The 17617-nt window shown below is 44.4% G+C and overlaps 1 protein-coding gene across 1 annotated transcript in view; it reads right to left on the bottom strand.

Moving 5' to 3' along the window:
• LOC144591925 (beta-1,4-galactosyltransferase 1-like) overlaps nucleotides 1-14697 on the bottom strand; it is a 48713-nt gene extending 34016 nt beyond the window's left edge. Inside the window, exons 1-2 of the mRNA XM_078395952.1 lie at nucleotides 14226-14697; nucleotides 5369-5604 (exon numbers count right to left, since the gene is read on the bottom strand). Of these exons, the coding sequence (XP_078252078.1) occupies nucleotides 5369-5604; nucleotides 14226-14559 (570 nt within the window). The 5' untranslated portion in view covers nucleotides 14560-14697. The remainder of the gene's footprint in view (nucleotides 1-5368; nucleotides 5605-14225) is intronic.
• Between the last annotated feature and the right edge of the window lie 2920 nt (nucleotides 14698-17617).

Here is a 17617-nt window from a genome sequence, read left to right as displayed (position 1 = left end):
CCTCGGCGGGGCCGTCCTCCTGCAGTTCCACCCGATCCGGGACCCCCTGCTCCTGTGGTTCCGGCAGCCCCTCTCCTTACTCGTTCTGGTCGTGAAATCCGGCTCCCTGCTAGGTTCCCTACCTCGGGTTCTGGGGGGGGGGGGTCATGTAGCGGCCATAGAGATTAGTCCTAGGAGTCGAACCCTCACATTGGCCAGCAAGGTCACGTGTGAGTGCGACCGTAGGGATTGGTCCAGGCAGTTGAGCCCGCTGATTGGACAGCGACATCACGTGTGGTTTTGGCGCCCAAAACCAGTCAGTTAGGAGTGAACAGTTAGAATTAATGGTTGTCTGTAATCTCGTTCGTTATACTTTGTAATCGAATGTTGCTGTCGCAATAAACTTCTTTAACAAAGAACGAGCCTCCATACTCGCCATAAAGTGTTCTTTCTCCATCATTGACCCAAATCCTTGAACTGCTCCTACCTTACTGTTGGCTAAAAGATTACAGCCCAACTTCTTTAGTTTCTCATTAGGAATGTTCTGATATACAATCTCCCCCAATTTCATTTCAATCTTTTATATTAACTGGTGGTTTTCACGAGGATGCTCAGTTTTTTCTTTCACACTTAATTTTCTTTTTTTTTTCAATTTATCAGTTTAGTTTATCGTCACTTATACCGAAGTACAGCAAAAAGCTTTTGTTGTGTGCTAACCAGCCAGCGGAAAGACAATACACGATTGCCACATGATTGCAACCGAGATCAATATATTACTTCCATATATGGCATAAAACACATGATGCTTTTATGCATCATGGAAAATCAAAGAAAATCTCCATTCCATGCCTCTGGCCCAGCCTTAATGGTCTTATTGAACCAAACAATAACAACATACCAAACATCTACTAAAACTGTCAGTTTGTTTGTGTTTATGTGTGTACCACGACCTCTACACAGCCAAAACAGTACATGATAGCGCCACAATTTTAGACCCACCCTACTCACCATTCCCCTGGAGTGAATTAACCCACTTCTCCCTGTCCACTCGCACCCACCCACGGCCCCGGGAGACGCTCCCCGCCCGGCAACGGGTCTATACCATCGCCACCGATCCCCGTCGCAGATTGCAGCTGAGCTGCAGGAGACGCTTCGGCTCCGCAGGAGAAACGGGGCCGATATCACTGCTTTTTTCCTCCCCCCTTGCTGCCACACGACCACGGGGGCACTCCCCGCCCGGCAACGGCTCCACGGTTGGGCCGAGGGGGGAGGGAGGGGAGGGGTGGAGCGGGAGGAGGGGGATGGTGGGGGGGAGAGAGGAAGTGTGGGTTGAAGGGGATGGTGGAGGGGGGGTTGGGGGGGAAGGGATCTGGGGGATGGGGAGGGGAGGGAGGGATGGGGGAAGGGGATGGGGGAGGGGTGAGGGGGAGGACGGGGTGCTGCACCAATGCAAGAGAGGTTTGGACCCATGGGTCCACTTGGTCTAGTACAATACTAAAGTTGTACAAAGAGACATTGAAGGGACAGCTTTTCACCTTGCAGGCATTATTCCATCAGGGACACCAGATTTGTGCCACTTACATAAAATATTGTGCATCAACATATAACAGGTTAAAACTTGAGATTTAAGGGCAGAACTCAAACATGCAGCCTAAACTGAAAACTTGCCAAAATAGTCTAGGGATAGGTTGATTATCATGTGATAAGGCAATGCCAATGAAGCTTGTCTTTACCAGAATTTAGAAGAATAAGGGATCTCATGGAAATATACAGTATTCTGACTAGACTCAATAGACTGAATGTAGGGAACAAGTTTCTCCTGACCAGGGTTCTCAAACCAGGGATCGCAGTGTCAAGACTTGGGCTAAGATATGTAGAACTATTTTACACAAAGGGTAGTGAACCAATGGGATTAATTACATAGGAGCTTAGAGGCCAAGTTGCAGAATATATTTAAGTTAGAATATAGATATCTAGACACAAAAGGTGTCAAAGGTTATGAACAAACAGCAGGAATTGGGATACAGGATCATCAATAATCATTAAATTTGAGGAGAAGGCTATATGACTAATTTCTGCTTCTATTTTTCTATATTTCTATGCATCTAAAATCTCCACATTTTCAATGCACTAATGCAGAGCACTGCCTACTGCTTTAGTAATTACAAATGTCACATAACTACATTCCTTCCAAGAAAAATCTGTAAGCAGTCAGAATTGAAGTTTGGTGTTACTTCAATGTGAATGCTCTCATATTTATTACAAAAACAGTTGTTAATTCAGCCATGCTGGGCTCTCAAAGCAATCCTATCAGTCCAATCCTCCTATTCTCTTGTGAATATCTACCAATGACCTTTTTTATTTAGTTTTTCTCCGTTAAAGGCAATTAACAGTAACCAATAATTGTTCTTCATGGTCATATGTACAAAGATAGTGAAAAACGTGCTATCCAAATAAATTATACAATCAAATCATACAGGAGTACAATAGGTAGCACAAAAAGAGAAAGGAAACAGAGTGCAGAATATAGTGTTATACCTACAGAAAGAGTGCAGATTTTTAAAAGAAATCTGTAAGGGCTGCAAAGAGATAGCTTGAGAATACATCCCTAACCATACAATTACCCTACCAGGACATTTTTGGGTGGAAGGAAATCAGAGTATCTGGGGGAAACCAATGCAGCCAGAGAAAACTTCCAAACACCACAATGACAGTGCTCAAGGCCAGAAAGACACCTAGATTTCCTCTTAGTAGTCAGGTTTATTACAGATCTTGAAAATGTCCTGGCAGGATAATTAAGACTATTAATTGCCCCTTAGAGTAATAATAACAGAAAATGAGTTTCAAAACAGTAGGGGAATTGGACCACAGCAATACCAACATGCACTCTTTCTCCTCCTTCCAGTATCCATTCTCCTTGATTCTTCAATCGGCCATTGTAGAAATTTACTTTGCTCGATGCACCAAGAACTGAAAGCATTGTCGAACTGTGTTCATGCTATGCTTAGATAACATCACAAAAATACTAAAGTTATCACTGCATCACCTGCAATGCTTCTTCTACTTTCAATTGATATATTTGCAAAGAATCTTACTTTATACATCTTGCTAATGTTTTGACTTCAAGACAGACAGGAAGCAAGAGCATTGTCAGTTTAAAGCTAATAACATTAACATTTAAACTGTGGGACTTTAAAGCTGCAGAACACAAGAGCTAGACAAAAAGGTTTCAGGTTACAAGAGACATGATCTACTTGCAAGTGTCCAATTAATTTTCATGAACAAAAATAATATTAGAGAAACTGAGAACTAATATGGGATCATGTGCTTCCCTGCTGGGAAGGAATCCAGGACACAGACTTACAAGCCAAGACTAATGTTGACTTGGCGAAAAAAGGGAGGTAAACGATGCCAAATCCAAGTCAAATTCCAATAATGGTGGTGAAGTCATAGAAAAGGGCATCGAACTTGCAAAACAAAGCTGCTTGTCTTTTTCACAAGTTGTGTAGGAAAATAACTGCAGATGCTGGTACAAATCGAAGGTATCACAAAAAGTGGGAGTAACTCAGAGTCAGGCAGCATCTCAGGAGAGAAGGAATGGGTGCCGTTTTGGGTCAAGACCCTTCTTCAGTCTGACCTGAAGAAGGTCACCCGCTGAGTTACTCCAGCTTTTTGTGATACCTTGTCTTTTTCACAACACGACAATCGACAAAATGATTTGGCCCCAACAACAGGAATACAGTATTTTTCCAAACAAAAAAACTTAATTTGCACAAGGAGGAAGTTACCATCTCTTTGCAGGGTAGGTTCATTTTAGTGGGACTATATAAATTTTACATAGAGATTTAATTTTAGAAGGAAGTTAAATATCAATTTAAAAACTAATCAACGACAGAACTTGTAACATCTTGAAATAAACAGCAATTTTATCCTGGCAAGGGCCAGGAAGCGAGCAGGCAAGATCATCTCTGACCCCTCTCACCCTGGCCACAAACTCTTCGAAGCACTTCCCTCTGGAAAGCGACTCCAGACTGTCAAAGCAGCCACAGCCAGACATAAAAACAGCTTTTTTCCACGAGTGATAGTTCTACTCAATAACCAAAGCCTGTAGTCTCTTTTTTGCTCTGGTTTATTTTCACCCACATGTTTAGACCGTAATGTTGTGTCCTTATTGTTTTGATGTGGTTATGCTTTATTCTTAATTGTTAACTGTATGTTTGTGTTGTCATTTGTGAGCGGAGCACCAAGGCACATTCCTTGTATATGCACATACTTGGCCAATAAACTTATTCATTCATTAATTTTGCATTCTTTAGCCCTGCCTTATGACAACACTAGAACCATCTTATTATTTTCAAAATTAGCTTATGTTAACATTACAGTATAATTAGATACATTATTATATAGATCTATCATTAGTTCTAAATGACAACTTTTGCATATTGGAACACACTTGCTCCTGGTTACAATAATAACTTGCATCTAACTTGTGACTATAATTCTATCGACAAGCAAATCGCATTGAAGATTTCATGAACACAAGACAAAGTAAAAATGTAGACATTAGCGCATTTTCTATAATCCAATATAATCTAAATGGGTTCCAGGGCTAGGGATTATGGGTCATGGGGCCAGGGGTCTGTACATCTACTACCTGATTATAGATTACTTTTTTATGGTTTAAGACTTACTTAGCTGTGTGGAAGAATCTAGACAGATAACTTTTTTTTGTCCACGTTCTTATCTTCTACAAATAATGAATATTACATACTATTAAAAAGAAACCCGTCAAGCAAAATACTTAGAATCACAAAGAATATTGGAACATTTTTATTCTCCAACAATCAACCCCACAAAAATAACTACTGGAACAAAATCCCAGTCAAATAACCTGTTTTATTCCTGCCCTTTGAGAAGCTTTGACATTGGGCGGCTTACTGGTTTATTTCGCAGTAAACAAGGCCACCAGTAAACAAGTTCATTTTTTTCTGCAGTCTGGCGACAAACCCGATAAATTAATTATCAAGTGACAGTTTCTTCTTCAGATTTTTTGTTCAACCATTATGTGACAATATTACCAAAATAAATATTTTGTCATCCACTTTGTTCCTCTGATTACCAAGCCTATGCTTAAGTACAATTTCAAGCAATACACCAATGGCAATAATTATTGCCCTAGTCCACCAAATACAATTCAGAGTAGTGTACTACAAAATGGTAAGCTTTACATGTACCAAATTTAGAGTGTCTTCCAGGAAATTCTCTGGGCTCACCTTTCTCAGGCAAATGAAAACAAAAGAGGGCACATGCCATCCATATCAATCAAGAAAGTGAGATTAATTTTGAATTTAGTGAAGACCTTGAATATATGGCAGTAACAATGTCTTACCTGGTTAATGATATACACGCCATAATCGAGCTGCTGTCGCTGCAGAAATGGATGCAAATAATACAACCAATATTTCAGATGTTCATCACGGTCACGAAAAGGAATGATTACAGCAACCTTCTGAAGAGCTGTACATTCTGAGGGAGTATATCGGCCTCCTTCACGCACTAACAAATTATGCTGTCTCACTTCTTCCAGATGAATGGACTGAGAAAATTCTATTCTTGAGGGGCCCACTACAAAAGAGAGCAAGAAATAAATCGACAGTCAGTTTAAAAACTTACACATAGATTTTTTACGTAAACAGGCTGAAAATAACCGACATCCCTTTTCCTGGAGGTATTTTTTAGATTTTTTTTTTAGAGATACAGCGCGGAAACAGGCCCTTCGGCCCACCGCCGCCCAGCGATCCCCGCACATTAACACTATCCTACACACACTAGGGACATTTTTAAAAAACCCATTTGCCCAGCCAATTAACCTACATACCTGTACGTCTTTGGAGTGTGGGAGGAAACCGAAGATCTCGGAGAAAACCCATGCAGGTCATGGGGAGAACGTACAAACTCCGTACAGACGGCGCCCGTAGTCAGGATCGAACCTGTGTCTCCGGCGCTGCATTCGCTGTAAGGCAGCAACTCTACCGCTGCGCCACCGTGCCGCCCTTACCATTGATCCCATACCAATTTCTGCTGTCACAAGTACCTCCTTGTTACTATACAAGTTGTCACTAGAGCATTAAATAGACTCGAATAGGTTTTTAGAGCATTGCCAAACATATCGTCACCAGACTGACACAGTTTCACTTTAAGGTTCACTGAATAACAATCTGGAGTTGGAACACTAACACGATTTCCGTCTAAACCTTCACTATGGCATAGATAGAGGTCAGGTTACTTAGCACGGACCACGAATCAAATCTTGAAACCTGCATTGTGATTTTTTTTTTAAATCATCCCTTTCAAATTCAAATAACTTAATTTCTGACATTGTTTTATTAAGGGGGTAACTCCAGATCCCCGAGTGCAAATGCCAAAAAAACATGTCACTAATAATATTCCGTACAGACAGCACCAGTAGTCAGGATAGAACCCAGGACTCTGGCACTGTAAGGGTGCAACTTTACTGCTGCGCCACTGTGCCACCCACTGACAGCATTCAATATGTACAAAAAGCCTTGGGATACTCAAAATGAAGAGCTAGACAATATGAAATCAGGAATTAGCTTTTCATTCAAATGATAGCAGAAACCAGCACAAAAGGTTTTGGGTACCGGGCCCGTTTAAATTTTCACGATGAATTTTTGAGGCAGTACAAATGGTGAAACCTGGAATACATTTAAAAGATATTTGGACATGTACAGTAATAGGAAAGGTTTAGAGGGATATCGGCCAAATGCGAATAAATGGGACCAGCGTGGATAGGGCATGTTTGTCGGCACGGACAAGCTGGGTCAAAGTTGTTTCCATGGCGTATGACTCTAAATAGGAATTAAGGTACAATTCAGCCAAAATTAACTCATTGTGTCTAATTCTAAATGGCAGTTTCTTGGGTGCAATTTTCCCTGGGGTTGGGTGGGAGAAGAGTAATCAAAAGTTAGATTCTTGGAGCCAGATACCTCCAGGCACTCTAACCAAGTGACAATTAATTGAATAGGAAAGTAAACAATGAATGCTGATTGATGATTTTATAATTATTTTAAATCAGATAAGCCTAACTTTTCTTCTAATGCACAAATTTTCAGCATCTAAAGTTGGCATTTCCTGCCAACTCAGCACCCATTTGTATATCATTAATCTGCACGGATGCACAAGCAGCACTTTTGTCAATATTGAACCAAGGCTTGTAACCAAGCAAATTTAAATTTGACTTGTGTGTGCAGATTATTGGTAAGCGACTGACTGAAATACTGATGACATCTTCCAGCATATTGCTGATGATCAATCAGAGGCAACAAGACAGTTAAAGAAAAGGTTCTTGTGTATTTTTCACTTTCCCAGGTAGTTAACAATGCTGTAGCTATACTGCAACTTCTTGGTTGGAGGTGCAATTGCTTCGAAAACACATAGGGACATCGAGTGAGTCGTGCAGCACAGAAACAGCCCTACTGCGCAATTTGGCCATGCTGACCATGATGCCCTAGTTAAGTCCATTTGCCTTCATTAGACCACTATCCCGCTACTCCTTTCCTATACAAGTACCGGTCAAAATGCCTCTTAAACACCATATTTATACGTGCCTCCAGCATTTCTGTGAGCTGCTCATTCCACATTCTGTGTTAGAGAAGTCAATATTCATACCGCTGAGGTGCAAGCTGCCCAAGTGAACTTTTTTTTTCAAATAACCCTTCTCTCTCCATCCCTCCACCTTCCTAATTCTCTGACCAGTCTGACTGCCCCCGATTAAATTTTATCTCTGTTTGCTTTGTTGTCACCTTCTCCGAGCTGACCATGGTCTATTCTATATTTTCCTTTTTCATGTCTTTTGGTATCATTTTTACAAGTTACCCATCCTTATCTCTGTGTCTCCCTCTCCATGACTCTCAGTCTGAGGAAGGATCTTGACATGAAACGTCACCCATACCATCTATTCAGAGGTGCTGCCTGTCCCGCTGAGTTACTCCAGCATTTTGTGTTTATCTGCAGCCTACACTTAACAATTGCTTCCTTCTTATTTCTGATCAAACCTTCAATATCCTTCATTAACCAAGGTTCTCTAAACTTACATCTTTGCTTCTTGCCCTTAGAGATATGCTGACTTTGAACTTTTACTACCTTGCCTTCAGATGCTCCTCTCTGATTAGAAGTTACCCTGATTAGGTTATTTCTTCCTCTATCAGCTGCTCCCAAAATACTTTCACCAGACACTGACTTATATTATTGAAATCAGCCAGCTCCCAATGATCTGATTTAATGCGGTGCTTTCAGAATCACCTAGCCCTCCGTATGCTATAAAACTCTTTACACCATGGTTGTTCCTATTTATCATGGAACCAGATTCAGCCTCCTGGCTTATAGATTATGGCAAAGAGAGGAGCAATGAGGTTTCAATGTCTAGAAGACTACAAAACGGCTGCTGCACCCCATCCAATCAAAGTTTTGTCCTGTTACGCTGGAATTTATAAAGATGAGGGGGATCTTAATGAAACATTCAAGATTATTAAGGGATTGGACACATTAGAGGCAGGAAACATGTTCCCAATGTTGAGGGAGTCCAGAACCAGGAGCCACAGTTTAAGAATAAGGGTTAGGCCATTTAGAACGAAGATGAGGAAAAATGTTTTCAGTCAGAGAGGTGTAAATCTGTGGAATTCTCTGCCTCAGAAGGCAGCGGAGGCCAATTCTCTGGATGCTTTCAAGAGAGAGCAGGATAGAGCTCTTAATGATAGTGGAGTCAGGGGGTATGGGGAGAAGGCAGGAACATGGTACTGATTGTGAATGATAAGCCATGATCACATTGAATGGCGGTGCTGGCTCAAAGGGCCGAATGGCCTACTCCTGCACCTATTGTCTATTGATCAGTTTCAAATCCACCTCATTCAATAGACAATAGAAAATAGGTGCAGGAGAAGGCCACAAACTCTCTTTCCTGATGTCCATTACCAACCTGATTTTCCCAGTCTACCTGCATGTTGAAATCTCCCATGACCACCGTAGCATTACATTTGCGACATGCCAATTTTAGCTCCTGATTCAACTTGCACCCTATGTCGAGGCTACTGTTTGGGGGTCTGTAGATGACTCCCATTAGGGTCTTTTTACCCTTACAATTCCTCATCTCTATCCATACTGATTCTACATCTCCTGATTCTATGTCACTCCTTGCAAGGGAGTGAATATCATTCCTTACCACCTGCCTGTTTTTTCTGTACATTGTGTACCCCTGAATATTCAGCTCCCAGTCCTGGTCCTCTTGTAGCCATGTCTCAGTGATTCCCCCAACATCATACTTGTGTGAGAGAGGGGTAAAAAAGGGATAATTGATTTAGACCCTGAGAAATAGCTGACCCGACCGTGCTCGGCTAGAAAAAAAAACCGCAAGAACAAATGGTGACAGTCCAAGGACAAGTGTTCGAAGATAATCAGAGAACTAGGAGGAAGGGCAAAATAATCAGAGAACTAGGGGAGAGGAAGGGCATGAACTACTCTGTACTGCGCTTGCCTAATGAGATAAATGAATATTACAAAAACAGCCAGCATGACAAGATGCCTCATTTAAATGCACATGCGATGTATGATGTGGGAGACAACAGGGGCTGTGACGGTAGATTGTGCACCTCAGTGCACCGATTGGGATGAGCCCGAAGGGGAGGAATTAAAGGTGTGACAATTGTAAATTGAAGTGAATAAAAAGAAGGGATTTTCCCGACCTCGGTGTGTCTCGAGAGGGGAGGCACCCAACTGCAGACTTGCAAATAAAATATACTTGTTTCTCTAGATTGCCTCGAGCATCGTGATTGTGAGCACTCACATTTGCATCTCACAAGCTTGGGGGCTCGTCCGGGATCGCCACTCTGGCCGGCTGACGGGAGTATACGGAAGAAGGGACGGTGCACCCCGCTGAGTTCAGCGGTCTCAGACTCCTTGCTTGCCGTCAGCGGTTTGAGCGAGTGATACCTGGACCAGAGACTCGAGAAACAAGTGGGAGTAGCAGGAAATCGCGAGGAACTAAATCGAGTGATTCTTGTGCACAGGACCCGGGTAAGAAAACTGACTATTAAGTACTACTCGGGCGATTACAGCTAAGATCGGAGGGGAATTCCGATCGGGAGGATAAAAGATCGGAAGGGAATTCCGATCGGGAGGATAAAAGATCGGAGGGGAATTCCGGTCGGGAGGATGGGCAGTGAAAACGGAAAGCCCAAAAGGGAGGGGAAGGGCGGTAAGCCCAACCCCCGCATTCGGCCTGATAGTCCGTGGGGCGAATGCTGAGCCATTGGGGGCAGGGGAAAACCCAGGGATTGGAGAAGACAAAAATGATTCAACTCTGTTATTTTGAGTGGCAGAAATACCCGATCAAAGGGAGTTCAGTCTGGTGGCCACGACTGGGCTCCGATGAGGATTGAGTACGGCAGGCATTAAATATGTTTGTTAATTCAAAAGCTTCCCCTAATCTGGAGGAAAGTTGTTATGCTTGTAAGGGGAAAGCGAAGAATAAATCCTGAAAGAATCGCAGGAATCACAGGCTTGCCGATGCCTCGGAATAAATATTAAAGGAATATAGTAGAACTATAGAAGATAGAAATTCCGTAGCATAGTGACTATAGAGACGGAACGGAGAACAAGGACTGCATTTAAACTGACTGACCAAGTGCACTAACATAACATAAGACGAATACAATGAATAAAATAACTGCAGTTGAACTACTAAGTAGGAAGTTCCCCGTATCCAAAGAGGATATTTTAAAAAACACTCTGAGAAATGGGAAAAAAAGGACGAAAAAAATTGGTTACGAAATGGCCCACGGAATGATATAAATATGATATAAATTTTGATATAAATTTTGATATATTTATATTTTGATATAAACATGTGTGATGAAATGGGAGTGTTAATTAAGAACTATAAGCCTAAGGATAAATCAGAAACCCGAGTAACGAAAAAGGAAAAAGAACTAGACGTACTTAAATTGTTTAGAATAGGAGAAAGGCTGAGGAAAGCATAGCAGGAAAAGAATACCACCCCAAACAAGGGTGAACGACCCCCAAAACAGCATGAAAGTCAGGAGCTTCAGGAGAAAAAATCAACTCTGTACCCCAGCCTATGGGACCCTGGGTATCCCCCTCCCTATTCCGGCCAGGATGGAACAAAGCAGTGTCCTTTGGTAAAAGGGAATAGTGGAGATAGAGGGAGAAGTCACAACTTGGAACGATGAGCAAGACATAAAGGAATATAGACAGAGAAAGGGGCAGCGAGAAAAGGAAAGGATGAAGCAAGAAGCACGGGAACTAGAAGCAGACATCAAAAGGCTGCAGGACCTCAGGGACCTCAGGGACAGAAAGATTTATGGGACCCGTCAGGCAGCAAATGAGGAGTATGAGGGAGACAGCAACGCAGAAACACAAGCATGTAATCAGCAGGCATCAGAGAGAGGGCAAAACTGTGAGAATGAAGCAGAATTAGAAAGTGATGGGGAAAGAACAAGGGAGTGTAGAAGGGAAATAGAGGCATCCATAAAGCGCTTAGAGATAGAGATAAGGGAGATGGAAAAAGATATGGAAAGAAAAAGAAAGGAAAGCCAGGGGTACGCCCAGAGAAGAATGAGGTGGGAAAGTATACAGATAGAACCACAACAGGAGATGGTGAACGAGAGACAGGAGCTGAGGGGGAGAATGGTGCCATTACTTTTGAAAAAGGCAGGACAAACCCAGTATATTCCTTGGGCGACCCGAGACCTAGAGGGGCTGAGAAACGCCTTGCCCAACATCTATTTGTAAATGCGGAAAATGGGATAGCCTTCGGGGTATTGACTCAAAGGAGGGGGGGGGAAACCGGCAGCCCGTGGCATTTTTATCAAAAATATTGGACCCAGTGTCACGAGGATGGCCTGTCTGTATACAGGCAGTGGCAGCCACAGCGGTCCTAGTAGAGGAGAGCAGGAAATTGACCTTCGGGGGGGTTTTGGTGGTCTCCACCCCACATACGGTGAGAATAATATTGGCTCAGAAATCCAACAGATGGTTAACGGACTCTAGAATTTTAAAATATGAAGCTATCCTGATGGAAAAGGACGATTTGACCATGATTACAGACAAAAATTTAAACCCATCTCAGTTTCTGTACCCGCCCGAAGACAGAGAAAACGAGACAGGGAAGCCAGAACACTGCTGTAGTGAAATAATAGATTTACAGACAAAAAGTAGAGAAGACTTGGAAGAACAACCTCTGGCTGAGGGTAGCCGGTGGTTTATAGACGGGTCCTCCAGATGTATAGATGGAAAAAGACATAATGGATAAACTATGGAGGAAATTGAAAGCGGCAGGCTGCCTGGTAGTTGGTCAGCCCAATCTTGTGAATTATACGCATTAATGAGAGCATTGGAACTATTGGAGGGAAAGGAAGGAACAGTACTTAGGAAAGATAGAAGGGAACAATACCAGGGAACGACGTGTTCCTAAGGAACTATTTACTGGCAGTATCCCAATCTCTTGCAGAACTAAAAACTAAAGGATTACTGGCCCAGAGCACGCCACTGGATTTTCCGATTCACTCAGTCAAGGCTGGAGACTGGGTACTAATAAAAACGTGGAAGGAAGAAAAGTTGCAACCTAGGTGGACTGGACCCTACCTTGTGTTATTAACCACCGAGACAGCAGTATGAACAAAAGAAAAAGGGTGGACACACGCAAGTCGATTTAAGGGTCCCTTGGAGGCCCCACCAGACAATATCAGCCCGTGGACGGTACGTGGAGGAAAGGAGCCATTGACTTTGGTATTCACCAAGACCCCGCACGGAAAATGAAGACTTCGTGCTGGTGGATCGGGTGCTGGGTGGTTACCCAGCTTGTGAGTAATGTAGCATGTATAAAAATCACTATACCACAGAATAGAAGGGCCACCACCATCCCATTTGATGTATGTAAAGGAAAATGGTGGTGTGGTTATAGAATGTATGTATGCACCCATCCCTGTAAAAATTGGCGCGAGGTATTCACTTCATCCAGAGAAGGGTGGCATAAGCCCACCTATCAAACTGATAGGTGGAGAGTATATCAAAACCCAAACGAGCATACAGAGGGTTCGAATGAAGGAAAGTGGTAGGTATTGGATATGTGCAGATAAAACAGGGAAGGACGCATGCCTGAGGTTTGAAATAGAGGTAGAACGGGACGGATATATGGTAAAATATGAGGATGAGGGGGAAATGTTCCGGGTAGATGACAGTCAGAGTAGGGATCCCTGGGCAACCCCAGCACCACCGGTAGTCAGCAATGTCACCACGGAATATGAGCCTAAGAATTTGAAGATAATGATAGTAACAGGAGAAATAGAATTCATGCAATTGTATGGGGAGGGAATACCAACAGGGGAAGGGAACCAATACCTGGCTTACCTGGATGATGTACACGGCCAGAAGTATGCAACAAACCAATTGCTATGCCTGCGCTAAGGAATTAAAGGTGTGACAATTGTAAATTGAAGTGAATAAAAATAAGGGATTTTCCCGACCTCGGTGTGTCTCGAGAGGGGAGGCACCCAACTCTGCAGACTTGTAAATAAAATATACTTGTTTCTCTAGATTGTCTCGAGCATCGTGATTGTGAGCACTCACATTTGCATCTCACACTTGCATTCTCTTTGGGATAACAACAACAACATTCAAGGTGATGCAATTGCCACAGAACTAATAGATATATTATATGTTGTGAAAATAGGACTTTATCTCCATGATAGTCACATTCTCTAACATGGACATTCCACTCCATGGAGTTCCACAGATTCGCCTCCCTCTGCATGAAGAACATTAACTGCATTTCAGTCCTATATTGTTCAGCTCTTATTCTGAGAGTGCGAACCCTTGTTTTAGACCGCTCTGCCAGTGGATCACCCTCCATGCAACAAACCTGCTGAACCCTGTAAACAGTGATCTAAGAATACTTTCAAAAACAGGCCTGTTTACTTAGTATTTCCTTGTATGAAGGACTCGTCGTGGGAGGACCCAGCCAACACCCCCATCCGTTTTAACATTTCGGGGGAATAAATGCATAAATTAATGGTTAAAACACGAACGTAGAGCAACAAAGCTGAGGGTGATCTCATGGCATGTTTCCCTGAGGCAACAACGCCACCCTCCTCCCTCCCTCCCTCCCTCCCTCCCTCTCCTCCAGGCCCCCCTTGCCTTGTCCTTCCGCTTACCGAGACGCGGCGGTGTCTCCGGGCAGGGCTGCAGCGGCAGCGGGCTGGTGGCGGGCAGCGTCGCGGTGAGGTTGTGGGGGGCGGCGGTGAGGTTGTGGGCGCCCGCGGTGAGGTTGTGGGCGCCCGCGGTGAGGTTGGGGGGGGCGAGGGAGCCGGCGGACTCGTAGACCAGGAGGCCGCCGATGCGGCGCACCATCTGCGACGTGTAGCCGTGGATGTCGAGGTAGTAGAGCAGGGTGACGGTCAAGTGGAGGGCGCTGACAGCCAGCAGCGCCACGCACAACAACTGGAAGACGCGGCCCAGCGTCAACTTGCTCACCACCCCGCGCATCATGCTCGGCCCGGCCGCTCGCTCGCTCGCTCGGCGGGCGGGCCTCCCTGGCTGCTTTGTCGCCCCGGCCGCTCGCTCGCTCGCTCGCTCGCTCGGCGGGCGGGCCTCCCTGGCTGCTTTGTCGCCCCGGCCGACTGACAGCTCCAGGGAACGGACTCGCCCCTGGCCTGCGAAGCGGAAATGCAAGGGCGGCTAGGCCCCACCCGCCGGAGGAGGGTGCAAAGATTACAGAGCCTTCTACCTACATTCTGTTGCCCAACTGTGTCATGGGTGTGCAGACATTACCATTACAGTCAATCTGCCCTGGCTCCCCCACACGTTTCATCTGATCCGAACGTGCTGCTGCCCCACACATCCTTCCATGGTGTGCACAGCAGCACCCAGACCATTTGCAACTTCACTCATATTTGACATGTCAAGAGCAAATAGGGATAGATTTCCTTTGTCAGTATCATGGGATATTTAGATCGGAAAGAAATATAATTGCAGAAATTCAGACAAATTCTCGGTCACATGGGCACAAAGTGAAACTGGTATATTTTTAAGAAGAGTACATTTAAGCTGGGGATGTGTTGACAGTTTAGTAGGGAAGAAGGATCACGAGTAAGAAGCATGATAGAAGGCATGAAAAGAAAAAAAAACATTATAATGTAGGGGCTAGGAAGGATACATGGATGAGCAGTGCAGAGTACATAAATGTGCAGAGTACATAAATGTAAATGTACTTTCAAAGAACCACATGATTTATGACTGATATATTGAACAAGAACTTTGTGACTTGAGAATTTGCTGCCTTTTATAAAGGACATATTATTATAGCTGTGCATTTCATTAGATGGCAACAAGCACGGCAGAGCAGATAAATATAATATGTGGGTTTTTATTCACGAAATGCTGGAGTAACTCAGCAGGTCAGGCAGCATCTCAGGAGAGAAGGAATGGGTGACATTTCGTGTCGAGACCCTTCTTCAGACTGATGTCAGGGGGGCGGGACAAAGGAAGGATATAGGTGGACAGGAAGATAGAGGGAGATCTGGGAAGGAGGAGGGGACGGGAGGGACAGAGGAACAGAGGAACTATCTAAAGTTGGAGAAGTCGATGTTCATACCACTGGGCTGCAAACTGCCCAGGCGAAATATGAGGTGCTGTTCCTCCATTTTCCGGTGGGCCTCACTATGGCACTAGAGGAGGCCCATGACAGAAAGGTCAGACTGGGAATGGGAGGGGGAGTTGAAGTGCTCGGCCACCGGGAGATCAGTTTGATTAATGCGGACCGAGCGCAGGTGTTCAGCGAAGCGATCGCCGAGCCTGCGCTTGGTTTCGCCTCTGTAAATAAGTTGACATCTAGAGCAGCGGATGCAATAGATGAGGTTGGAGGAGGTGCAGGTGAATCTTTGTCTCACCTGGAAAGACTGTTTGGGTCCTTGGATGGAGTTCAGGGGGGAGGTAAAGGGACAGGTGTTGCATCTCGTGTGGTTGCAGGGGAAAGTGCCCGGGGTTGGGGTGGTTTGGGTAGGGACGAGTGGACCAGGGAGTTACGGTGGGAACGGTCTCTGCGGAACGCAAAGAGGGGATGGGAAGATATGGCCAGTGGTGGGTCCCGTTGTAAGTGACGGAAATGTTGGTGGATGATTCGTTGGATCCGCTGGCTGGTGGGGTGGAAGGTGAGAACGAGGGGGATTCTGTCCTTGTTGCGAGTGGGGGGGGTGGGGGAGCAAGAGCGGAGCTGCGGGATGTAGAAGAGACCCTAGTGAGAGCCTCATCTATAATGGAGGAGGGGAAGCCCCGTTTCCTGAAGAACGAGGACATCTCTGAAGCCCTAGTGTGAAACACCTCATCCCAGGGGGCAGATGCGGCGTAGATAGAGGAATTGGGAGTAGAGGATAGACTTTTTGCAGGGGACCGGGTGGGAAGAAGTGTAGTCCAGATAGCTGGTGGGGATGAGTGTGATGATCAACAATTTAGTAAAATGCAATCAAGGGAGCAGGAATTGAAATGTGTGAGAAAGGTGAGCGTGTCATTAAAAGGAGCAAAACTGGAAATAATTTCACAGAAAGGGTTTCTTGGAGTAGGTTCACTCATGACATAATCTCCCCATCCATTAACCTGAATGAATGAATGTGCCCGCAGACGACGGGGAGCCTGTGAGTCGAGGAGTCCCTGGCCAATGGTGCTTGGGACCATTGGCCCGTGGCTGGCTCCTGGGTCGACGGAGTCCATGGCTGGGGTCCGGGACATCGCCACGGAGGCATCCAGAGAGGACCTGGCAGCGATAGTGGAGTGGTCGGTGCATCGGCCGACCGACGGATGAGGACGGACCGTATGGAAGTGAGGACACTGCTGCCAGGGGAAGGAAACAAAGGAGGACTGGCGTGGGGAGACCGCCATGAGGGAGAGGGGCGGAAGAACAAGGGGGACCTAGCACAGGGGACCACCGTAAGGGAGGGGGAGCGTCCTTCATGTGGCGATTATTTGCGTACCTTGGGTATGCAAGCAAAGAATTTCACTGTGACTTGTCACATGGAACAGTAAAGTATTCATTCATTACCTTTTATTAGCTGATTCAATAAAGTTTCTAGTCGTTGGTGATACATAGGATGTTGTCAAAAGTGGATCAGCAATAGTTGCCAAAGGATTACATGAATGAATCATAAAATTAGCCAGTGGATGTGGAAAAACCTAGTCAGTTATAGTGGTGAGGGTAGGGGGACCTTCCAGTGAGAGTTCAGTGACCAAGTTTGAGTGATGTCATGTGTCAAAAATCAAGCTTGTCAGAGGATGCAACTGATTAGTTAATAGGGCCAAGTAGATATTTTTAGTACATTTTAAGACAAAATAAAGATAAAGTGATTAGTACAATTTTAAAAGATAATTATTTTCTCTCCTCATTACATTTTGAAGTAAAGGAATCTTTTTTATAAATTAAAGGAGCTGCAGGGATAAGCCAGGTAATTATAAACTGGTGAATCTAAAATCTTTTGGTGAATAAATTATTGGAAACATTTCTAAGAGACAAGATTACAAGATTATTCCGCATATGGAAAGGCGGGAATTAATCTAT

This window comes from Rhinoraja longicauda, chromosome 3 (genome assembly GCF_053455715.1).
Source record: "Rhinoraja longicauda isolate Sanriku21f chromosome 3, sRhiLon1.1, whole genome shotgun sequence".
NCBI classification, from domain to species: domain Eukaryota; kingdom Metazoa; phylum Chordata; class Chondrichthyes; order Rajiformes; family Arhynchobatidae; genus Rhinoraja; species Rhinoraja longicauda.
Note: the sequence above shows the minus strand (reverse complement) of the source record. Positions and strands in the feature narration are given on the sequence as shown.